This window comes from Aquarana catesbeiana, linkage group LG02, assembly GCF_042186555.1.
Source record: "Aquarana catesbeiana isolate 2022-GZ linkage group LG02, ASM4218655v1, whole genome shotgun sequence".
Taxonomy (NCBI): domain Eukaryota; kingdom Metazoa; phylum Chordata; class Amphibia; order Anura; family Ranidae; genus Aquarana; species Aquarana catesbeiana.
In genome coordinates this window covers 160,310,766-160,337,015 of record NC_133325.1, presented here as the reverse complement: position 1 = coordinate 160,337,015, position 26,250 = coordinate 160,310,766, and the positions used below count along the sequence as shown (strand labels likewise).

The 26,250-nt window shown below is 46.4% G+C and overlaps 1 protein-coding gene across 1 annotated transcript in view; it reads right to left on the bottom strand.

The window, feature by feature from the left end:
• LOC141126559 (pro-glucagon-like) overlaps positions 1-26,250 on the bottom strand; it is an 84,302-nt gene that overhangs the window by 18,435 nt on the left and 39,617 nt on the right. Inside the window, exon 4 of the mRNA XM_073612484.1 lies at positions 6,571-6,649. Coding sequence (XP_073468585.1) covers positions 6,577-6,649 — 73 coding nt within the window. The 3' untranslated portion in view covers positions 6,571-6,576. The remainder of the gene's footprint in view (positions 1-6,570; positions 6,650-26,250) is intronic.

The window sequence follows — 26,250 nt, the reverse complement described above, 5'->3', positions numbered from 1 at the left end:
CCTAGCTTTTGGGATGGGCATAGGAATTAAAGAATCAGAGAGGCCCCTCTCAAAACCTGTGCTTCAACAGCCATGTGTTAAGGCCAGGGACTGTGAAGAATGGTGGTAAACCAGTCTCTGAGATAGAAAATCTGGTTGATCTGGAAGAGCTCACAAGATATTGGTTAGCAGTATGATCAGGTCCTCCTGCGCCATATCAAAGCTGTAAATATCACCTGAATGCCCTCCAGTTTGATCCTGTAGAGTGGAAGGTGTTTCAGGGTAGGTCAACTGTAGATCAGGTTGCATATATTAATCCCACAATCATGAATCACCAGAGCCACAGGTCCTGAAACACTACCAGGAGTAGGGACTATTCTCCCCAGTCCAGGTGCTGCTGGCTGGTGTAGTCTGCCTTGAAATTGTCTATACTTGGGATGTAAAGAGCTGACAATACTGAAACATGAAAATCTGCATAAGACAGAGTATTTGCTATCCAATGGTTTATGGTTTGTGTATACCACTGCAATAATGTTGTCCAACCTAATCTCAATTTAGGAATAACTAAATCTCCAAAGTCACTAAATGTTCATCGGAAGTCGGGATTCCTCAGACAACCAAGTACCGTGTACAGACAAGGTATATAGGACTCTTTTCTAACCCTTCAAGTTGGCATGCATCGTTAGAATCTTCCGAGATGTCTGGTGAAAGGATTTTTCCAACTCTGGAGCCAGATTCCTGAGCCACCTGACCATAATGACCTGGCTTTGATGTAAGGCAGGTAGGTTTGTCTAGAGACTAAACTAACTTGTCCCATGACAAATGAGAATGCAGAGCTGAGGACTTTTGGAGTGAAACTGAGAAAACAGAACTGCTTTGAAAGAGGTTATCATTAGACCCAGAATTCTCATGAAAAATTGCAGGGTCAGACAGCTCTTGGACTGTAGTGCCAAGTTTGGGAGCAGAAAGTCATACATTTTTTCTGGAAAAGAATTTCTCTGACTTGAGGGTTATTCTGCATGAGACTCAGAATCTCTAAATCAGATGTGCTTGACCTTTTGAAGAGCAAGGGCCACTTAAGTGATTTGGGAACTGGTCACAGGCCACAATAAACATTGTGGTTTTACTGCCCCCCAAACCGCAAATGTAAATGAGCCCTTACTGTCCTGAGCCCCCTATAAGGCTGCTTTCACATTGATGCCCTGCAGTTTACCTATGCCGTGGGTGCAGCTCAGTGCACCTCAATGTTCCTGTTCCAAGAGAAATACATTTTGGTATTTTTCTGCCTGCTTATGCGGCTCCTGCTCCCCCCGCAGCCGCTTGCTTCCTCCGGCGCCACCTCCATCCACAGATCCACACTGATGGAGGGTTGTCAACCCACAGTCTTGTCTAGCTGACCCACCATCCCAAAGCAGGAGTTTGTGGCCCACATTAGAATGCACCCCTGCTCTAAATGATGAGTTGGCACCAACGTAGATTTCAGAAGGTATAGAATCCTAGATCCTGGAGGGAAAGGAGTTAAAGTACAACCTCTTTCATAACTGCTGAGACACCCCCCCCCCTTACAGACATAAGGTCAAGACTCAGAGGAGTGTATGGACTCAAGCAAGTGACCACAGTTCAGGCTGTCATTGACGGGTCCATGAGCAGAGGCACTGCAGGTCACCCCTAATGAAATGGCTGCTTAGAGCAGGGGAGATTCAAATGGCTGGAGGGGACTAGGTCACTGCAGATGGCAAGGGTTAACTGAGGTGGAACTGCTTGTCTCTTGTGAACAGAAGCAATGGCAGAAAGATGCTACCTCACACTGAAAGCGTGGAGTGCTCAGAGTAACCCTTTCTACAGAGACCAATGAAAACCCCAAATTATGTAGTAGAACCTGATGTTTGGCCCACAAAGCCATATTTTAAATGAGTCTTCAGAGACTGGGTTACACCAGTGGCTTTACCATAGCTCTGGACTTGGAAAGGGCTCTGTCGGTAACGAACATAGTACACATAACTCCATGCCCGTAATTTACATTTCAGATAAGCCTCACAATCATCCAATTTGAGTACGACCTCCAAAACTTTTGTTAAGCAAACACAGATCCGGATAGATGCATAAAAGAGACTGACCCAAGCAACATCTGGATGAAGTCTCGATTGAAGCAAAAACATTATCTTAAAGTACAGAAGTTAAACGTATTTCAGTAGAGAGAGGATTAATTGCTCACAGGACACTAGCAAATAACTGAGGCATGCTGGGAGTTAGAAGGGTTATTCAAGACTAGTCACATGTTTTTTTGTTGCTAATGTACAAATCACCCTGTAGGCAGAAGTATAACCTAATTGTCTCTGAACTTGGTGCCTTTAACGGTTTGCCGACCGCCGCACGAACATTTACATCGGCAGAATGGATACGGACAGGCAAATGGGCGTACAGGTACGTCCCTTTAAATTTGCCGCCGTGTGGTCGCGTGCACACCGCCCTGCCGCAAGCTCCATGAGTGTGATTGCGGGTTCCACGGACTCTATGTCCGGGGGGATACCCGCGATTGTCTCACAGAGAGGTAGAACAGGGAAATGCTGATGTAAATAAGCATTTCCCCGTTTTGCCTAATGACACTGAGCAAAGCTCAGTGTCATTATGCAGTGATCAGTGTCGTGATCAGTGTCATGCCACAGCGGTGATCAGTGTCGTGCCACATGTAGCCCATCCCTCCTACAGTTAGAATCACTCCCTAGGACACACTCAACCCCTGCAGCGCCCCCACCTGGTTAACCCCTTCACTGCCAGTCACATTTACACAGTAATCAATGCATTTTTAATCGCACTGATCGCTGTATAAATGTGAATGGTCCCAAAATAGCACCAAAAGTGTCCGATCTTTACGCCATAAGGTCGCAGTCAAGATAAAAATCGCTGATCGCCGCCATTACTAGTAAAAAAAAAATTATTAATAAAAATGCCATAAAACTATCCCTATTTTGTAGAAGCTATAACTTTTGTGCAAACCAATCAATAAATGCTTATTGTGATTTTTTTTTTTTAATGAAAAATATGTAGAAGAATACGTATCGGCCGAAACTGAGGAAAAAAAATGTTTTTTTACATATTTTTGGGGATATTTATTATAGCAAAAAGTAAAAAATAATGCGTTTTTTTTCAAAATTGTCGTTCTTTTTTTGTTTATAGCGCAAAAAATAAAAACTGCAGAGGTGATCAAATACCACCAAAAGAAAGCTCTATTTGTGGGGAAAAAAAGGACATCAATTTTGTTTGGGAGCCATGTCGCACGACCGCGCAATTGTCAGTTAAAGCGACGCAGTGCTGAATCGCAAAAAGTGCTCTGGTCTTTGGCCGGCCAAATGGTCCGGGCCTTAAGTGGTTAATGAATGAGAAAGAAAGAAACAGAGATTATTGTAATAGGTTGCTGCAATTTCTTCACATAATAGATAAACATACTTGTATTAAACCATATAATGATGTCTTGGCTTTCCATATCTATAATAAGGTTTGCAGGAAACCGTGGTTATCAGTGGATTATACCTTTTTTTATTATGGAGTGACCTATGATCTCTGTGATTGTGCATACAAGTGGCAGCAGTGAGACAATCTTGAGTGGTGATATTACTATTCTACTGGAAAGTAAAAAAAACACTGTGACTATCTCCTCTCTGTAAGAACCTTTGAACTTCATGTGAAGAATAAGAGTAGAAAAGGCAAAAGAAATCAAAAGTAATTGACTTTTTTATTGCATGTAACACATTTGGCCTTGGTTATTAGGGTGTACTATCAGCTGGGATTTCAATGGTATTATCAGACCTATCAAAGGAACCACATTGAAAAATGCTGTTAGATCAGGTGTGACTGACCTTTACATTATTATTGATAAATAACTACACTACCCATAATGCATGCCCACTCAGGCATTGGAGGGTGTGTATTTCAACAAGTATGGGCATGCTGCTCCCAAAAACAAATTACTATGGGTTCAGTACCTTCACATATATTTTACATGGCAAGCCAAGTGTCAGTGTGGCAATAAAAGACCCATATACTGCTTTTGGTAAATGCAAAACTTTAGTCTGAAGAAATATTATATGATTCTCCTATTCACCAAAACTCCAATCTGCCTATGTACACTTATATTTCCAGAAAATAACACCATGCTGAAAAAAAAAAACTCTTGTTACTTCAATTTCTTATGATTACCAAATGTATATTTGGAATGTTATACTTTAACTCATCTCAATAAACATTTACTAAAAAAAAACCTCTTGTTATGGCACATTAAATAAAACATAGGGAAAATGAAAGCTAGAGGGGCATACAGTCCCATTTAATGGGGTAGGTGTCAAATGTGTAAGACAAAATCCACATATTCTAAAAAGTGATTGGCTACGTTAAAGTGCCATTTGAGGCAAACACATGAAACACAATTTAGTTCTGTGTTCCTTCAAAATTCATTACATATTTTTATATTTAGCTAGCGCAATAACCCAAGACCTGTCTTTATTCTAACTATCCACTTGCCAGCTGGAGTCTGAAATTATCTTTGCATTAGTGGGGTCTCATCCGTAAGCTGATTGAATTAGGTAGAGAGCTCAGGCATCACTAGTTTGGAAGCAGTAGGTAATTTAGAAATCCCAAGAGCACACAGGTGGTAAGGCAATGCCTTTTTTTAGAATAGCAATTAAAATGCATTGTCCCTGTCATTTTGCCATGCACACATAGAGTATAACCCAGGAGAGTAGAGAGATAATGCATATTTGACAAACTTCTAGGATGTGTTTCAACTGTGTATTTACCCATATTTATCGGCATATAACACGCACAGGCGTATAACACGCACATTCATTTTAAGAGGGAAGTTTCAGGAAAAAACTTAAATTTTAAATAAGGAACTTTGAAGCAAACTAAGGGTCAGTGCCCATCTGCAGCCTCACCATTTCCATCAATGCAGCCTGATTAATGCCCACCTGCAGCCTCACAAGTGCCATCAATGCAGCCTTATTAGTCAACATCAATACAGCCTCACCATTGCCATCAATGCAGCAGCCTCACCATTGCCATTAATGCAGCAGCCTCGCCATTGCCATCAATGCAGCAGCCTCGCCATTGTCATCTATTGACTTCCTATTACAGAGGCCACCAAGTAAACAGGAGATTCTCACTGTATGTAATCTGATGGCACTCGTCGTCCCCCCCCCCCCCCCCCCCGTTGTCTCCGAGGCAGCTGAAATTGAAGTATTGGCGCACACGCACACGCTATTTGCACCCGATTATCATGGTGAAAAAGTGAGTGTTATATGCCAATAAATACAGTAACTGTTTTTTGGGTTGCCTTGTAATATGTAAATACTTTCAAAAAGTGTTAAACTTTTTCATGTGTAGGGATCTACTACCCTCTACTGTTAGTTGCTAAAGTTACAGTGTTATGTATAATTATGTAAAACCACTTCCTGTTTTAAGAGGCTGGATGAGAAACCCCAAAAGGAGGGAGTGGAGAGAGCGAGAGAGGAGTTAACGCCATAGTGGAGATTTACTAAAGGCAAATACACTATGCACTTTGCAGTTGCTCCAGAGCTCAGTAAATGAGGTAAGACTTCATTTGGCAAAGACTACCCAATTATGTGCAAGGGAAAAACAAAAAAAACAGCATTTTTTGCTTGCACATGATTGGATCATGGAAGTTAGCAGAGCCCCCCCTCATTTACTAAGCTCTGTAGCAACTGCTCTTGCAGTGTGCACCTGCACTTTGCAAAAGTGCACAGTCTATTTGCCTTTAGTAAATCAACCCCCATATGTCCACATACAGGAGTTGCATTACTTCAATACTGTATTTTATCCAGACCAAAAGAAGAGACTATTAGGTAATTTTTCCTGTGTTCTGGCTGTTTAACTGTAGCTGCCCATATCTTCTTAATCTGAATCATAGTGATAGACAAGTCTCTGTCCTGTTGTTATTATGTCACATGCATTGTGCCAGATAGCTAGGTCTGTGCTACTGTATGTATGTATCGTTCATCTTCCAGTACATTAGTAGGTAAACTTGTTTACTGCAAGAGAGTTTATATGCTGCTCCTGTTATTTTAGTTATATGCTGCTCTTATTATTTTAGTTAACCCTGCACTCAGGTAGCCGTGCAACTGGACTTTGCTGCAACATTTAATCTGGAGGTATCTCTATTAATAACTGTACGTATACAAAAAAAAGTATATGTGTACAATTCCACCAGGAGTTTTGTTGGGGCCTTTGCTGATAATACCTTTTTGTACATTGGATGTATGTACTATTGATAATCTTTTCTTATATAATGTTTGTTGTTGGTTGAAGCATATAATTACTTTGATTAATTTCCCAGGAAGGGAATCCCCTCTGTTCACAGAAGTCCTGTCCTGGGTGGAGGCACTGCCAACTTTAGTATCAAACCTACTCTTCCACTTAGCGATGGTTCTGGTTCTCTTATTTACCTACACGTTTAGTGCATATTCTGTTTGGGGAGGGCTATTTCTCATAACCACCCAAAAGAGGGCTACACATGTAATTGTACATATCTTTATAAAAGAAACCTTGAAAAACGAAATTATGAAAACAGTTACCCACCATTTCTTACCAAAGAAATGAGACATCAGGTGGGATTTTTGAAAGTCTTAAGTTACTTCCAATATTCCGTTTGCTGTTACTGCAAAAAAAAAAAATAGTTTCCATAATCTTTCTCGTCACATTGTAATCACAAATGATAAAGATGAAAACAAATAAAGCCACTGGGTCCAGTAATATTGGTCCTCCTCCCAGCATTAACCCACATTATAAGATAGTTTGCTAATTAAAAAGTTCTCCTCAGCTTGGAGGAGAGCATGTCAACTGTGCAATCTTGATATTAAAAACAGTTTGAAAAGCAGACCTGGAAAATGATGAGACCTGAAGCTTGAATATGTCAATCCCCATAAACCATACATATTCACATGATCAGACCACAGTCTCTCCCTCTCCCACTCTGCCTGTCAGCTCAGAAGTCTGTGTGTCAGCCATCTCCTCACCGCCCCTCCCCTCCCACCGATGAGGCTGTAAAGTCAGGAATAGGGATGAACCGAACACCCCCCTGTTCGGTTTGCACCAGAACTTGTGAACAGGCAAAAAATTTGTTCGAGTACCGTTAAAGTCTATGGGACACTAACATGAATAATCAAAAGTGCTAATTTTAAAGGCTTATATGCAAGTTATTGTCATAAAAAGTATTTGGGGACCTGGGTCCTGCCCCAGGGGACATGGATCAATGCAAAAAAAAGTTTTAAAAACTGACGTTTTTTCGGGAGCAGTGATTTTAATAATGCTTAAAGTGAAACAATAAAAGTGTAATATTCCTTTAAATTTCGTACCTGGGGGGTGTCTATAGTATGCCTGTAAAGGGGCGCATGTTTCCCGTGTTTAGAACAGTCTGACAGCAAAATGACATTTCAAAGGAAAAAAAGTCATTTAAAACTACTCGTGGCTATTAATGAATTGCCGGTCCGACAATACACATAAAAGTTCATTGATAAAAACGGCATGGGAATTCCCCACAGGGGAACCCGAACCAAAATTTTAAAAAATGAGGTGGGGGGTCCCCCTAAATTCCATACCAGGCCCTTCAGGTCTGGTATGGATATTAAGGGGAACCCCGGCCAAAATTTTTTAAAAAATGGCGTGGGTCCCCCTCAAAATCTATACCAGACCCTTCAGGTCTGGTGTGGATTTTAAGATGAACCCTGCGCCAAATTTTTTTTAAAAAATGGTGTGGGGTCCCCCCAAAAATCCATACCAGACCCTTATCCGAGCACACAACCTGGCAGGCCGCAGGAAAAGAGGGGGGGTGAGAGCGCCTCTTGAACCGTACCAGGCCACATGCCCTCAACATTGGGAGGGTGCTTTGGGGTAGCCCCCCGAAACACCTTGTCCCCATGTTGATGGGAACAAGGGCCTCATCCCCACAACCCTTGCCCGGTGGTTGTGGGGGTCTGCGGGCGGGGGGCTTATCGGAATCTGGAAGCCCCCTTTAACAAGGGGACCCCCAGATCCCGGCCCTCCCCCCTGTGTGAAATGGTAAGGGGGTACAAAAGTACCCCTACCATTTCACAAAAAAACTGTAAAAAATGTTAAAAATGACAAGAGACAGTTTTTGACAATTCCTTTATTTAAATGCTTCTTCTTTCTTCTATCTTCTATCTTCTATTTTCTATTTTCCTTCGGTTTCTTCCTCCATCTTCTTCTTCTTCTGGTCCTTTTGGTTCTTCCTTCAGTGTTCTCGTCCAGGCATCTTTCTCCGCAGCGCCAGCGTCTTCTTCCCTTCTTCTCCTCAGGCCGCTCCGCATACATGATGGCATGATGGGAGGCTCCCGCTGTGTGACGCTTCTCCTCTTCTGAAGGCTCTTAAATAACGGGGGGGCATCCGGTGACCCCGCCCCCTCTGACGCACAGGGATTTGACGGGGACTTCCTGTGGCATTCCCTGTGACGTCAGAGGGGGCGGGGTTACGTAACGGGTGACCCGCCCCCTCTGACGATCCTAGGGAATGGCACAGGGAAGTCCCCGTCAAGTCCCCGTGCGTCAGAGGGGGCGGGGTCACCGGGTGGCCCGGTGGCCCCACCCCTCATTATTTAAGAACCATCAGAAGAGGAGAAGCGTCACACAGCGGGAGCCTCCCATCATGCCATCATGTATGCGGAGCGGCCCGAGGAGAAGAAGGGAAGAAGACGCTGGCGCCGCGGAGGAAGATGCCGGAAGAGAACACCGGAGGAAGAACCAGAAGAACCAGAAGAAGAGGATAGAAGAAAGAAGATAGACGAAAGAAGAAGCATTTAAATAAAGGATTTGTCAAAAACTGTCTCTTGTCATTTTTAACATTCTTGACAGTTTTTTTGTGAAATGGTAGGGGTACCCCTTACCATTTCATACAGGGGGGAGGGCCGGGATCTGGGGTTAAAGGGGGCTTCCAGATTCCGATAAACCCCCCACCCGCAGCCCCCCACAACCACTGGGCAAGGGTTGTGGGGATGAGGCCCTTGTCCCCATCAACATGAGGACAAGGTGTTTTGGGGGGCTACCCCAAAGCACCCTCCCAATGTTGAGGGCATGTGGCCTGGTACGGTTCAGGAGGGGGAAGGCCGCTCTTTTGTCCCCCCCTCTTTTCCTGCAGCCTGCCAGGTTGCGTGCTCGGATAAGGGTCTGGTATGGATTTTTGGGGAGACCCACGCCATTTTTAAAAAAAATTTTGGCACGAGGTTCCCCTTAAAATCCATACCAGACCTGAAGGGTCTGGTATAGATTTTGAGGGGGACCCCACGCCATTTTTTTTAAATTTTGGCCGGGGTTCCTCTTAATATCCATACCAGACCTGAAGGGCCTGGTATGGAATTTAGGAGGACACCTCACGTCATTTTTTTTTTTTTAATTTTGGTTCGGGGCTCCCCTGTGGGGAATTCCCATACCGTTTTTATCAATTAACTTTTATGTGTATTGTCGGACCGACAATTCATTAATAGCTGTGAGTAGTTTTAACCACTTGACCACTGGGCACTTAAACCCCCTTAATAACCAGACCAATTTTCAGCTTTTGGTGCTCTCACATTTTGAATGACAATTACTCAGTCATGCAACACTGTATCTATATGAATTTTTTGTCCTTTTTTTCACACAAATAGAGCTTTCTTTTGGTGGTATTTAATCACTGCTGGGTTCTTTATTTTTTGCGCTATAAAAGAAAAAAGACCGAAAAATCTGTAAAAAAATAAAATTTTCTTCGTTTCGATTATAAAATTTTGAAAATTAGTAATTTTTCTTCATATATTTTGGCCAAAATTTATACCGCTACATATCTTTGGTAAAAATAACCCAAATCGGTGTATATTATTTGGTCTTTGTGAAAGTTATAGCGTCCACAAGATATGGTGCCAATATCTGAAAATTGATCACACCTGAAGTACTGATGACCTATCTCATTTCTTGAGACCCTAACATGCCAGAAAAGTACAAATACCCCCCAAATGACCCCTTTTTGGAAAGAAGACATTCCAAGGTATTTAGAAAGATGCATGGTGAGTTTTTTGAAGTTGTCATTTTTTCCCACAATTCTTTGCAAAATCAAGTTTTTTTTTTTTTCTTTTTTTTTTTCACAAAATTGTCATATTAGCAGGTTATTTCTCACACACAGCATATGCATACCACAAATTACACCCCAAAACACATTCTGCTATTACTCCCGAGTATGGCGATACCACATGTGTAAGACTTTTACACAGCGTGGCCACATACAGAGGCCCATCATGCACGGAGCACCTTCAGGCGTTCTGGAGCACCCAGGCCAATTCTGACATTTCTCTCCTACATGTAAAAATCATCATTTATTTGCTAGAAAATTACATAGAACCCCAAAACATTATATATGTTTTTTTAGCAAAGACCCTATAGAATACAATAGCGGTCATTGCAACTTTTTATCTCGCACGATATTTGCGCAGCAATTTTTCGAACGCGTTTTTTTTTGGAGAAAAGACTGTTTTTTGCTTTAAAAAAAAACAAAACAGTAAGGTTAGCCCAATGTTTTTGCATAATATGAAAGATGAAGTTACGCCGAGTAAATAGATACCTAAAATGTCACCTTTCAAAATCGCACACGCTTGTGGAATGGCGCCAAACTTCACCACTTAAAAATCCCCATAGGCGACACTTTAAAATGTTTTACTGGTTACAAATTTTGAGTTACAGAGGAGGTCCAGGGCCAAAATTATTGTTCTCGCTCTACCGATCGCAGCGATACCTCACATGTGTGGTTTGAACACCGTTTTCATATGTGGGCGGGACTTACATATGCGTTCGCTTCTGCATGCGAGCACACGGACAGGGGCACTTTAAATTTTTTTAATTTTTTTTTATTGTTCATTTTACTTTATTTATTTTAGTTTGACACTTTTTTCCAAAAAAAAAAATTTTTTGATCACTTTTATTCCTATTACAAGGAATGTAAACATCCCTTGTAATAGGAATATGGCATGACAGGTCCTCTTTACAGTGAGATATGGGGTCAATAAGACCCCACATCTCACCTCTAGGCTGTGCCTGAAATAAAAAAATAAAAATAAAAAAAAGAGCCTGGCTTCGATCGTAGCGGTGAGTCGGTAGATTCACCGGAGGGCGGCGGGAGGGGAGGACGTCCCCTCTCGCCTCCCGTAAGAACGATCAAGCAGTGTAACAGCCGCTATGATCATTCTTATGGTGTAGGGAATCGCCGGCTGAAAAAGCTGATATCTGAATGATGTCTGTAGCTGCACCCATCATTCAGATATCCCCGCACAAAGTCAAGGACGTCATATGACGGAAGGCGGGAAGTGGTTAAAACACTTTTTTTTATTTAACACAAAGTTGTCCATTTATACAATATTTCTAACACATAGTATGTACATACCAAAAATGACACCCCAAAATAGATTCTCCTACTCCTCCTGAGTACGGCGATACCACATGTGTGAGACTTCCACAGCCTGGCCACATACAGAGGCTGGGTATGGCTGAGCATGGCTGGGTATGGCTGAGCATGGCTGGGTATGGCTGAGCATGGCCGAGTATGGCTGAGCATGGCTGGGTATTGCAGAGTATCGCCGAGTATGACTGGGAATGGCAGAGTATGGCTGGGTATCACCGAGTATTGCAGAGTATGGCTGGGTATTGCTGGGTATTGTGGGGTATTGCAGAGTATGGCTGGGTATGGCAGAGTATTGCGGGTTATGGCAGAGTATTGCAGATTTTTGCGGGGTATTGCAGAGCATGGCTGGGTATGGCAGAGTATGGCAGAGTATGGCTGGGTATCACAGAGTATTGCAGAGTATGGCTGGGTTTTGCGGGGTATGGCAGAGTAATGCGGGATATTTCAGGGTATTGCAGGGTATGGCAGAGTATTGCGGGGTATTTCAGGGTATTGCAGGGTATGGCAGAGTATTGCGGGGTATTGCAGGGTATGGCAGAATATTGCGGGGTATTGCAGGGTATGGCAGAGTATTGTGGGGTATTCCAGGGTATGGCAGAGTATTGCGGGGTATTGTAGGGTATGGCAGAGTATTGCGGGGTATTCCAGGGTATGGCAGAGTATTGCGGGGTATTGCAGGGTATGGCAGAGTATTGCAGGGTATGGCAGAGTATTGCGGGGTATTGCAGGGTATGGCAGAGTATTGCGGGGTATTGCAGGGTATGGCAGAGTATTGCGGGGTATTTCAGGGTATGGCAGAGTATTGCGGGGTATTTCGGGGTATTGCAGGGTATGGCAGAGTATTGCGGGGTATTGCAGGGTATGGCAGAGTATTGCGGGGTATTCCAGGGTATGGCAGAGTATTGCTGGGTATTCCAGGGTATGGCAGAGTATTGCGGGGTATTCCAGGCTATGGCAGAGTATTGCTGGGTATTCCAGGGTATGACAGAGTATTGCGGGGTATTCCAGGGTATGGCAGAGTATTGCGGGGTATTCCAGGCTATGGCAGAGTATTGCGGGGTATTCCGGGGTATGGCAGAGTATTGCGGGGTATTCCGGGGTATGGCAGAGTATTGCAGGGGTATTGCGGGGTATGGCAGAGTATTGCAGGGGTATTGCGGGGTATGGCAGAGTATTGCGGGGTATTCCAGGCTATGGCAGAGTATTGCGGGGTATTCCAGGCTATGGCAGAGTATTGCGGGGTATTCCAGGGTATGGCAGAGTATTGCGGGGTATTCCAGGGTATGGCAGAGTATTGCAGGGGTATTGGGGGGTATGGCAGAGTATTGCAGGGGTATTGCGGGGTATGGCAGAGTATTGCAGGGGTATTGCGGGGTATGGCAGAGTATTGTGGGGCATTGCAGAGGGCATTGCAGAGTATTGCACAGCATTGCAGGGCATGCAGAGTAGTGAGGATGGCTGAGCATGGATGGATGGATGGCTGGATGTCACTGTGCAGCTTTGTGGGCACTACAGATGCAGCCCACAACGCTGCAGCCATCCATCCATCCCCCTCTCCGCTCACAGTTTACCGATCGGTACACAGGAGAGGAGGAGAGGGGGAGGAGAGGAACCGGCGTCATCAGATGACGCCGGTTTGTTTACATGTGATCGCTCCGTCATTTGACGTCATTTGGCGGTCACGGATGCTCTCGAGTGCGCGCCCTAGGGGGCAGGCGAGAGCAGAATTCTGGGAGGACGTCCCTGGACTCCCTCCCAGAGTTAAGCAACCGCCCTGTAGCCGTCATTTGGCTATGGGCCGGTTGTTAAGTGGTTAAATTACTTTTTTTCTTTGAAATGTCATTTTGCTGTCAGACTGTTCTAAACACGGGAAACATGCGCCCCTTTACAGGAATACTATAGACACCCCCCAGGTACGAAATTTAAAGGAATATTACACTTTTATTGTTTCACTTTAAGCATTATTAAAATCACTGCTCTCGAAAAAACGTCCGTTTTTAAAACTTTTTTTTGCATTGATCCATGTCCCCTGGGGCAGGACCCAGGTCCCCAAACACTTTTTATGACAATACCATGCATATAAGCCTTTAAAACTAGCACTTTTGATTTCTCCCATAGACTTTTAAAGGGTGTTCCACGGTTTTTGAATTTGCCACGAACACCCCAAATTGTTCGCTGTTCGGCGAACTGGCAAACAGCCGATGTTCGAGTCGAATATGAGTTCAGAGCTCAAAGAGTTCAAAGCTCATCCCTAGTCAGGAATCACAAATCCTGGAAGCCCCTCTTTTACAGAAAGATATACAGTGCAGTATCTGTGTTTTTTAAAAATTATGCAGCAAAATACCTTATTTCAGATCGCCACTGTGCATTCACGTGACATCGCGGGCAAGGCTGCAACCCCATCCTTGCCTAAAAATCCTGTCGGGATGGAGAACCAGGCCGAGGACCCCGAGCGGCTGCCTGCTACCGCGGCCGATTTTAAAGCGGTCATGCAGGCTATAACTACCCTGACTGATAAGGTGGACTATATACAGGCCAATGTGGAGTTCAATGTGGAGTACAGGCCAAGGAAGGACTTTGATACATTCCGTGGCCGAATGACCGAGGTGGAGCAAAGGGTCTCTCAGACCAAATATCCGGTACGTGACCATGGGGCTGACCTCCATACACTTAAGACCAAAGTAAAGGTGCTAGAGGCCCGCACAAAAGATGCAGAAAATCGCAACAGAAGAAATAATTTGCGTTTTCTTGGGCTCCCTGAGGGGGCCGAGGGTGCAGACCCCACTGCCTTTGCTGAACGCTTATTGCAACAATTACTCCCCTCAGCACGTTTTTCTCCATTTTTTTACTGTTGAGAGGGCTCATCGCATACCCTCGACTAGGGGGCCCCAGGAAGCACCGCCCTGCACTTTTATCTTCAAGCTGCTACATTTCCGGGATAGGGTTACGGGGATGAAGGAAGCTAGAGCCGAAGATGAACTCCATTTTGAAAACACCAGACTCTTCTGATCTTCACGGACTATTCGCTGGAGACCCAGAAGCAGCGCAAATCTCATGATGCAGTGAGAGCCAGGCTTCGCTCCAAACACATCAAGTACAGTATGTTGTTCCCGGCCAGATTGCGGGTGGAGGATGGAGAATCTGTTCGGTTTTTCACATCCCCAGAGGAGGCCTCCATGTGGATCGACACACTACCGCGCAGATAAGTACTTAACTTAGTTACCTGCTCCTACAGGGCAAATTCACCTGCTGCCTTATGAACGTGCCTTCTTTGTATACACTGACCTGGGTCTACCTCCTGGATCCTAACAGTTCCCATGCGTCAGTGTACATCCCATTTTATGGTTCCTGGGGACCAGGAGGCTATGCTCCTTATTACCCCCTGAGGCCTAACTGCTGGAGGTACACCTACATGACTGTATCCTGTTTTCTCCCCCCACCTTCTCCCCATCCTGAGACCCAGGCCTTTAAGTTTGGCAGCATGTATACCCTTACTGTTTAAGTTTGTACCCCTGGCACCGCTGGGAGACTGCACCCACGTTTTTTGATCCAGTCCCCAGCAGATGACTAAATGCATGTCATCTAATTGCTGGACTGTTTCCCCATTCCAGGCGTGTTCGCCTTTATTCCGAGTTGGGATCCTAAGCCTCCCCAAAGTTAGGGTTGCCGAGGTGGGGGGTGGGGGGGTTGGTTGGGACTGTTCTGTTATATTTTGTTTTTTTATTATACTTGATATTCTAGTACTTGAATAGTGATATTCCAATATATGACATGGGATGCTTGGGTTGCCATATACTGATTTTTGTGATGGTCTGGGTTCAGCTCCTGGGCCCAGTGGTCGTGTTCCAGGGTAATCTAATGCCACAGGGCAAATATGGCTGAGTGCAATATAATCTAGTGGAACACTAGGGGTCTAAACTCCTCTGTGAGGAGGTCACTGGTGTTTCAGTTCCTCAATACTTACCATCCCCAGATCTGCATCCTACAGGTGACTCATCTAACAGGCAGCAAAAGTCTTAGGAGGCCCTGGGTGGGACAGCAATACCACTCCACCTATACTAATTACTCCAGGGGGTTTAGCATTCTAGTTCACAAATCCTTACCTTTCAGGCTGATGGCGCTGGAGCTGGACCCGGACGGTAGATATGTCATACTGCATGCTATGACAGACAGGCTGGAGCTGGTGGTGGTGGGACTGTACTTACCCCCCCTCGGCCTCCATGAGACTACTCAACCAGCTAATATCCAAGATTGCTGTATTTGCTATGGATAATGTGGTGATAATGGGTGACTTTAATTTGGCTCTGGAACCTGGGATGGACAGACTCTCCGTTGGAGTGGGGCCGCTCTCGGAGTTGCTCACATGGGCGGATGCCTCCAACTTGACTGATGTGTGGAGATGGCATTATCCTCACCAGCGAGCTTACACATGTCACTCAGCCTCATACAAAACATTCTCGCGCATAGACCTGGCCTATACTGGAGGGTCTGTCCTTTCTTGGGTTGCTCCTCTGGCATTAAAGCTGAGCGTGTCCACGGTACCGGCGAGGAGCCTGTGGAGACTGTCCAGGTTTTGGCTGTCTGACTCTAGGGTCTCTGAGCCATATAGATCTGAGGTGATACAATACTGGCGAGACCTTGACCGTTCTATACCCTTGATCACTGCCTTCTCTAGGGGCAGTCTGCAGACACATATCCATAATATCCGAAAGGACATGAGAGAGGACATACTGAGGGCTGAGACTAAAGGTGACTACACTTGAGACAGAATGCTCCAATACCAGGGATCCCAGGGTATATTCTGAATTTCAGGCCACATTAAGGGATGTCCTCCTGCTCCGAACATCCGCTACAAAAACTAAATTTTTACACCAATCCCAACTTATATTTGAGCATGGGGGGAAGACAGGTAGCATGCTGGCATGGCTGGCGAGGGAGAGTTCCTCGCCTGTGACTATCTCGGCTATAGCTGACTCTGATGGGTCGTTGTTGACTGACCCTACGTTCATTAATGGCCGATTTGCATCATTCTATCAGGAGCTGTACATTTCCCGGATGTCATGCACAGATGGGGAACTCACAGCATACCTGGAGGAGATGGAGCTACCTTGCTTGATGTTCACTTACAGAGATGCACTAGATGCACCTATTATGCTAGAGGAGATTCAGCGGGCGGTGGCCTCCCTGCAAAATGGTAAGACACTGGGCCCAGACGGCATCCCTGCTGAACTCTTTAAAACATATGTGGAGGAATTGCTCCCCACATTTAAGCTCATGCTCCAAAAGACCGTAGAGGAGGATTGTCTCCCCCCGACCGTGGCTGAGTCAGTTATTGTAGTCATTCTCAAGCCAGGCAAGGCCCCGGAGCAGTGCTCTTCATACCGACCGATATCTCTACTAAATGTTGATGCCAAGCTATTGGCCAAGGTATTAGCCAGGTGCTTGAATGTTGTGATCACTACCTTGGTGCATGCAGATCAATCCAGATTTATGCCGGGACGGGGAACTGATATTAATATCCGGCGGCTCCTTACACATCTTTCCAGGGCAGACAGGGATGGTCCAGAGGTGGTGGCCTCCTTAGATGCTGAGAAAGCTTTTGACTCGATGGAGTACGTAAATTTGGGTTTGGCTCCCGGTTTATTAGATGGGTTCAAATGCTCTATCCCAACCCCACGGCCCATATTCGCACAAATAACTCGCTGTCACTCTCCTGACCAGAGGCACTAGACAGGTCCCCTTGGTTGAGGGCATTCGGGTGGGAGTGATCACAGACAAAATATCCTTATATGCCGACGACACCCTACCTATTCCTCAAAGACATCTCCTCCCTCCCACCAGCCCTCGCCTCATTTTCTGGCATTAGGGTCAACTGGGGTAAGTCACTCCTCTTCTCACTTCATGCGTCGGGACATCACCCCCCAACGGGTACCCCCTAAATTGGACTTCAGAATTCAAATACCTAGGGGTGCTGATTAGAGCTCCTCTGTCCTCATACATAGAACTGAATCTCATGCCACTACTAAAGACCTTTTCACAGAAATGCATGGCCTGGAGATCTCTTCCTATTTCACCAGTGGGTAGGGTGAACCTGGTTAAGATGATCTACTTGCCTAAATTCCTATACTTTTTCCGCAACTCCCCACTAGTGCCACCAGCCTCATTCTTTGCCAAACTGAAAGGTATCATATCCTCCTTTGTGTGGAATAGCAGGCCCCCGCATTTAGCCATTTCCACCCTACAACTCCCCATTGCTCAAGGGGGCCTATCCCTTCCAGATTTTCAGGTGTATTTGTGGACGGCGGTTCTGGTAACAGTCAGGTGGTGGTTCTCTCAGCCCACAGACAACCCAGCGGTAACCCTCGAAGCAACGATTATGGGATCATACTCCTCCCTCAGCAATCTGGTGTTCAGGGGGCTGAGATCTCACCCCGGCCTCACAGAACTCATGCATACAACAATCTCGGTATGGCGCAGGGTTGGAACACGAAATGGCTCCCACGGGACATACTCCCCTTACCTCCTCCTTTGGGGTAATCCCAACCTCCCACACCTGAACAAAGTCCCGGACCCTCAGATTTAGGCAAAGAAGGGGATAATGAACCTTAAACATATAGTCACTGGTGGCAACTTGTGAGTGTTCCCTGACCTCAGAGATGCCTATCAGCTGCCGGGCTGGATGCTTGGATGCTATTTAGATATTATCAACTATGCCAGGCATATAGTAAGCAATTCCCACCTTCTATCCGTAGAGGGATTACTCACTGCCAAAACTATAGACAAACCCCTACCTTCCCTATATTTCCTTTTGTCCATAACCCCCACAAAAAAAACTGGAGAAGACCCTAAATAATTGGAGAGGGGTAGGGATGAGCTTCGTGTTCGAGTCGAACCCATGTTCGACTCGAACATCGGCTGTTCGATCGTTCGCCGAATTGCGAACGTTATGGGCCGTTCGCGCTAAATTCGTGTGGCGCGTCACGGCCCATAATTCACTGCGGCATCGCAGTGCATTGCTGGCTGATGATTGGCCAAGCATGCACTATGACCCGCATGCTTGGCCAATCACAGCGCCGTCAGTAGAGAGAGCTGTAATTGGCCAAAGCCAGGGTGGCTTTGGCCAATTATGGCTCAGGGGATTTAGTACACACCCCACACTATATAAGGCCGCCTGCACGGCGGCCCTGTGTAGTGTGTGTTCCGGTGTGCTGAGAGATAGAGAGAGAGAGAGACAGTGTCATTTGATTTGAGTTAGATAGATTAGGCAGAACAGTCAGTCAGTTAGCTGCACTTACAGTGTATTGTGTATATATATGCATCCCAGGTGTTGCATATATATATATACACTGTATTCAGTTTAGCTAGATCCGTTCCTGTTATCTTCTATCTAGACTATTTACATTTAATGCAGTGCGTCCTGCTCACAGTGTTCAGCTAGATCCGTTCCTGCTATTTACATTTAGTGCAGTGCGTCCTGCTCACAGTGTTCAGCTAGATCCGTTCCTGTTATCTTCTAGACTATTTACATTTAGTGCAGTGCGTCCTGCTCACAGTGTTCAGCTAGATCCGTTCCTGCAATTTACATTTAGTGCAGTGCGTCCTGCTCACAGTGTTCAGCTAGATCCGTTCCTGCTATTTACATTTAGTGCAGTGCGTCCTGCTCACAGTGTTCAGCTAGATCCGTTCCTGCTATTTACATTTAGTGCAGTGCGTCCTGCTCACAGTGTTCAGCTAGATCCGTTCCTGCTATTTACATTTAGTGCAGTGCGTCCTGCTCACAGTGTTCAGCTAGATCCGTTCCTGTTATCTTCTAGACTATTTACATTTAGTGCAGTGCGTCCTGCTCACAGTGTTCAGCTAGATCCGTTCCTGTTATCTTCTAGACTATTTACATTTAGTGCAGTGCGTCCTGCTCACAGTGTTCAGCTAGATCCGTTCCTGTTATCTTCTAGACTATTTACATTTAGTGCAGTGCGTCCTGCTCACAGTGTTCAGCTAGATCCGTTCCTGTTATCTTCTAGACTATTTACATTTAGTGCAGTGCGTCCTGCTCACAGTGTTCAGCTAGATCCGTTCCTGTTAAATTCCTACTGACAGGCAGGCTTGTCTGGTTACAGTATATAAAGCTACCTGAAGAAAATTACAGGTGTTCTATTTGATCCTATTAGTACCACGGTCAGGCAGCTAGACTATTTACATTTAGTACAGTGCGTCCTGCTCACAGTGTTCAGCTAGATCCGTTCCTGTTATCTTCCTACTGACAGGCAGGCTTGTCTGGTTACAGTATATAAAGCTACCTGAAGAAAATTACAGGTGTTCTATTTGATCCTATTAGTACCACGGTCAGGCAGCTAGACTATTTACATTTAGTACAGTGCGTCCTGCTCACAGTGTACAGCTAGATCCGTTCCTGTTATCTTCCTACTGACAGGCAGGCTTGTCTGGTTACAGTATATAAAGCTACCTGAAGAAAATTACAGGTGTTCTATTTGATCCTATTAGTACCACGGTCAGGCAGCTAGACTATTTACATTTAGTACAGTGCGTCCTGCTCACAGTGTTCAGCTAGATCCGTTCCTGTTATCTTCCTACTGACAGGCAGGCTTGTCTGGTTACAGTATATAAAGCTACCTGAAGAAAATTACAGGTGTTCTATTTGATCCTATTAGTACCACGGTCAGGCAGCTAGACTATTTACATTTAGTACAGTGCGTCCTGCTCACAGTGTTCAGCTAGATCCGTTCCTGTTATCTTCCTACTGACAGGCAGGCTTGTCTGGTTACAGTATATAAAGCTACCTGAAGAAAATTACAGGTGTTCTATTTGATCCTATTAGTACCACGGTCAGGCAGCTAGACTATTTACATTTAGTACAGTGCGTCCTGCTCACAGTGTACAGCTAGATCCGTTCCTGTTATCTTCCTACTGACAGGCAGGCTTGTCTGGTTACAGTATATAAAGCTACCTGAAGAAAATTACAGGTGTTCTATTTGATCCTATTAGTACCACGGTCAGGCAGCTAGACTATTTACATTTAGTACAGTGCGTCCTGCTCACAGTGTTCAGCTAGATCCGTTCCTGTTATCTTCCTACTGACAGGCAGGCTTGTCTGGTTACAGTATATAAAGCTACTTGAAGAAAATTACAGGTGTTCTATCCCAGCTTAGTGCAGCTACAGGCCATTAGTATGTCTGGAAGGCCAAGAAGGAGAGGCAGACAGTCACAAGCCAATAAGAGAGGGCAAGCAGGCTCTGTGTCTAGTGCTGGTCGTGGAGACGGTGCATCCTCATCAGCACGTGGCCATGGGACACGCTTGGCCTTTTTTTCGGCAGCTGGCCGCGTTGAGCCGCAACATGCGGAAGACTTGGTCGAGTGGATGACCAAGCCGTCCTCATCCTCCTCATCCTCTCTCACCCATGCCCAGGGTGCTTTGTCTGGCAAAGCAGCGGCTTCTTCCCTCAGCTCAATGTCATCAGTGACTCCTTCCCTAGCTCCACCATGTCCTCATGAGGATTCCCTCGAACTGTTTGACCACAGTGTTGGGTACATGCTCCAGGAGGATGCCCAGCGTTTGGAAGGCTCTGATGACGATACTGAGCTCGATGAAGGCAGTAACATGAGCGCGGACAGAGGGGGTGCCCAAGAAGGACAGCAATCTGGCAGTCATGCTCCCCCTGCTGCAGCATACTGCCAGGTTTGCTCCAGTGATGAGGAGGGAGGGGATGATGAGGTCACTGACTCAACGTGGGTGCCTGATAGGAGAGAGGAGGAGGAGGAGGAGGAGGAGGAGGAGGAGGAGGCGGCAGCACATCACCAACGAGGCAGGATGCCCTCCAGGGGCCAGCCTAAGGGCAGCACATTGACTGCATCACACCCCAAAGCTCCACATGTGCAGGGCGCTGCAGTCTCTGCGCGTTATTCAAAAAGTTCTTTGGTGTGGGCCTTTTTTGAGACGAGTGCATCAGATCGCACCGCTGCTATTTGCAACATATGTCTCAAGCGTATCTCGCGTGGCCAAAACATCTCCCGCTTGGGTACCACATGCTTGACCAGACATATGTTGACCTGCCATGCAGTTCGTTGGCAAGCGTATCTAAAAGACCCACACCAAAGAACAAAGAGGATCTCTCCTTGCTCCTCATCAGCTGAGATTTCCAACCCCACTAGACCTTCAGTCCTCTCTGAGACCTGCAGTGAGAGGAATGAAGGTGTAGAATTAGGTGTGTCACAGCCAAGTACTTGTGGGCAATCTGCTTTTGGTACACCGACGTCAGATTGTACCAGGCAAATTTCCCTGCCCCAGCTGCTGCACCGCCGAAAGAAGTTTGCTCCCAGCCATCCACATGCCCAGCGGTTGAATGCTAGCTTGGCAAAATTGCTAGCACTTCAACTGCTGCCTTTTCAGTTGGTAGACTCTGCCCCCTTCCGTGAGTTTGTGGAATGTGCGGTTCCTCAGTGGCAGGTACCCAAACGCCACTTTTTCTCACGGAAGGCGATTCCGGCTCTCTACCGGCATGTGGAAGGCAATGTCCATGCCTCGCTGGACAGGGCGGTCAGCGGTAAGGTGCATATTACCGCTGACTCATGGTCCAGCAGGCATGGACAGGGACGTTACCTAAGTTTCACGGCGCATTGGGTGACTCTGCTGGCAGCTGGGAAGGATGCAGGACAAGGTGCAGTAGTGTTGGAGGTTGTTCCGCCACCACGCCTCCAAAATGCTGATTGTGACACACCTCTCTCCTCCACCCCCTCCTCTTCTTCTTCCTCCATGGCCTCTTCCTCGGAACCAGCGGTGCTCCGTAGGCGTTCAAGGGGCTACGCAAGTACGCAGGCCAAAAGATGCCATGCGGTGCTTGAGCTGGTGTGCTTGGGGGACAGGAGCCACACTGGGGCAGAGGTTCTGTCAGCTCTGCAGGGGCAGGTTCAGAGGTGGTTGACGCCACGCCAACTTAAGGCAGGAATGGTGGTTTGCGACAATGGCACCAACCTCCTCTCTGCCCTCCGACAGGGACAAATGACCCATGTGCCCTGTTTGGCTCACGTCCTTAACTTGGTGGTGCAGCGGTTCTTGGGCAGGTACCCGGGCTTACAGGATGTCCTGAGGCAGGCCAGGAAAGTCTGTGTGCATTTCCGCCGGTCATATAATGCCAGTGCTCGGCTGACGGACCTCCAAAAGGAGTTTAACCTGCCCAAGAACCGCCTAATCTGTGACATGCCCACCAGGTGGAACTCAACGTTGGCCATGCTGCAGCGGCTGCACACGCAGCAGAGGGCCATCAATGAGTACCTGTGCGACTATGGCACCAGGACAGGGTCAGGGGAGCTTGGTTTTTTTTCCCCACGCCAGTGGGCCATGATCAGGGATGCATGCACTGTCCTGTCACCATTCGAGGAGGCCACAAGGATGGTGAGCAGTGACAGTGCATGCATCAGTGACACTGTCCCCCTTGTCCACCTGTTGGAGCACACGCTGCGTGGAATAATGGACAGGGCACTTGAGGCAGAACAGAGGCAAGAAGAGGAGGACTTCCTTAGCTCTCAAGGCCCCCTTTATCCAGACAGTGTTCCTGCGTGCCCGCCGATCACACAGGAAGAGGACGAGGAGGAAGAGGAGGAGGAGGAAGATTGTGTCAGTATGGAGGTGGAGCCTGGCACTCAGCATCAGCAGCAGTCTTTAAGGGATCAGTCCCAAGAAACACATGGACTTGTACGTGGCTGGGAGGAGGTGGCTGCGGACCATGTCGTTCTTAGTGACCCAGAGGACTCCGGACCAAATGCCTCAGCAAACCTACGCTGCATGGCCTCCCTGATCCTGCAAAGCCTGCGTAAGGATCCTCGTATTCGTGGTATCAAGGAGAAGGACCAATACTGGCTGGCAACCCTCCTTGATCCACGTTACAAGGGTAAGGTTGCGGACCTTATCTTGCCATCGCAGAGGGAGCAGAGGATGAAACATCTTCGGGAGGCCTTGCAGAAAGGTCTGTGCAACGCGTTCCCAGAGACTGGGAGGTTACAAACTCCTGTTTCTGGACAACGTGTTGCTGAGGCTTCGGTCAGTCAAAGAAGGAGCGGTGGAGAAGGTGGCCGTCTGACCGATGCGTTCAGACAATTTTTTGGTCCGCAGCCCCAAGGTATGATCGGTTCCAGCAACCATCGCCAGCGTCTGTTTTACATGGTGCAGGAATACCTAGGGGCAAGATCAGACTTGGACACCTTTCCCACCGAAAATCCTCTGGGTTACTGGGTCTTGAGGATGGATCACTGGCCAGAGCTTGCACAGTATGCAATTGAGCTACTGGCCTGTCCTGCATCCAGCGTTCTTTCGGAACGCACATTCAGTGCTGCTGGAGGCGTGGTAACCGATCACAGGGTGCGTCTGTCCACCGACTCGGTCGATCGGCTGACCTTCATAAAAATGAATGAGTCTTGGATCACCACCAGCTACCAAGCACCTGATGCTGATGTAACCGAATAATTTTTTTTGAAATCTCAGATCCCTTCAAAGACTGCCTATGCTGATGCTGAGTGACTATCCCTGAGTAATTATCCTCTTCCTCCTCAATCATCACGCTGATAGCTTGTAAGAACATTTTTGGTTCTGGGCGCCACCACCAGTGCCTAAGGCACAATTTTTCAGCCCCTGTTTAACAGGGGCGTGTAATTACAATTTTTGATGTAATACTTTGCAGCAGGGCTCGTTCCTGCATTCCAACTAGAGTGTCTGTGAGGGGTTGCAGTGTTGTGGCACCAGCACCAGTGCCTAGGGCCCAATTTTTCTGCCCCTGTCTAACAGGGGCGTGTAATTACAATTTTTGATGCAATACTTTGCAGCAGGGCTCGTTCCTGCGTTCCAACTAGAGTGTCTGTGAGGGGTTGCAGTGTTGTGGCACCAGCACCAGTGCCTAAGGCCCAATTTTTCTGCCCCTGTCTAACAGGGGCGTGTAATTACAATTTTTGAAGCAATAATTTGCAGCAGGGCTCGTTCCTGCGTTCCAACTAGAGTGTCTGTGAGGGGTTGCAGTGTTGTGGCACCAGCACCAGTGCCTAAGGCCTAATTTTTCAGCTCCTGTTCAACAGGGGCATGTAATTACAATTCTTGATCTAATATTTCACAGCAGGGCCCTGTGAGGGCTTACAGTGTTGTGGCCACAGCAACACCTAAGGCCCAAATTTCTGCTGAGTATATAGGGCAGGACCCTACTTTCAAACATCTAACTTACAAACGACTCCTACATGCAAACGGAAGGAGACAACAGGAAGTGAGATGAAATCTACCCCTAGGAAGGGAAATTCTCTCCTGTAAGAGTTAATATGGGAAAACAATTTCTCCTTTCCACTGATGCTTTCCAATCCTTGTTCCACAAAAAAACCCAAATTTTCAAAAAACATTTTTCATTGGGACAAAAAAGTGAGGTGAAATCTTCTGAAGAGGAGGAAAGACAGCAAAACAAATGTCACAGGGGTGATAACCCTTCCCTATGTTTTCCAAAAAGCTTAGAAAAGATTTTTTGGCTGGAGCTAAACACGTTAAAAATGTTCAAAATTACAAACAGATTCTACTTAACAACAAACCTACAGTCCCTGTCTTGTTTGCACCGCCTGTATACTGCTGTTCAGAGTATATAGGGCCTGGTGGCCCCACACCTTTCCTTATTTTAATTTGGGTGCGGGGTTCCCCTTAATATCCATACAAGACCCAAAGGGCCTGGTAATGGACTGGGGGGTACCCATGCCGTTTGTCTCACTGATTTTCATCCATATTGCCATGACCCGACATGACATTAAACCCGCAAGCAGTTTTAAATGAGATTTTTTCCTTTAAAAATGACATTTGGTGCAGGGACTGTTCTAAACATGGGAAACATGCGTCACTTTACAGGCATACTATAGACACCCCCCAGGTACGATATTTAAAGGAATATTTCACTTTTTTTTTTTTTACTTTAAGCATCATTAAAATCACTGCTCCCGAAAAAACGGCCATTTTTAAAAGTTTTTTTTGCATTGATACATGTCCCCTGGGGTAGGACCCGGGTCCCCAAACCCTTTTTAGGACAATACCATGCAAATTAGCCTTTAAAATGAGCACTTTTGATTTCGAACGTTCGAGTCCCATAGACGTCAATGGGGTTCTAACGTTCGTGCGAACTTTCGGTCCGTTCGCGGGTTCTGGTGCGAACCGAACCGGGGGGTGTTCGGCTCATCCCTAGAGAGGGGACATCCCTAACCTGACAGAGGAGGAATGGGATGCTTGTCTATCCTCCTCTGTGACCAACATGATCTCAGCCAGGGACCACTTCATGCAAGTTAAGTTCCTCCACAGGGCCTATTACACTCCAAAATGACTGACACTCATGAATCCCGAGACCCCAGTGAATTGTCCTAGATGTGACCTGCAGGCTGCCTCCTTTTTTCACATGGTCTGGTCCTGCCCACGCCTGGCAGATTACTGGGCAGGGGTTGTGGACAGCCTCGGCAGCATCACTTCCCTGGATCTGGGATCTGATTCTAGGTTGATGTTGCTTAACATATTTGGTGCCAGTGTTAGGGGCAGGTATACCAGGCTGTTCCCAAGTTATGCCAAATTCTATGCACGCAAAATTCCTTCACTGGAAGGACCCAGCACCACCTACTGTTCCTACGTGGCGCTCGGTTCTGAACTTGGTGTTACCACTATAAAAAATCACCTATATCAATCGAAACTACCCTGGCAAGTTCGATAAAATATGGTCAGGATGGATAGATGCCTGGGGGATGGAGTTTCTGGACAATGCTCAGGGTATTGAAGCTGAAGATGTAACACAATAATAAACCACTAGGTTTGT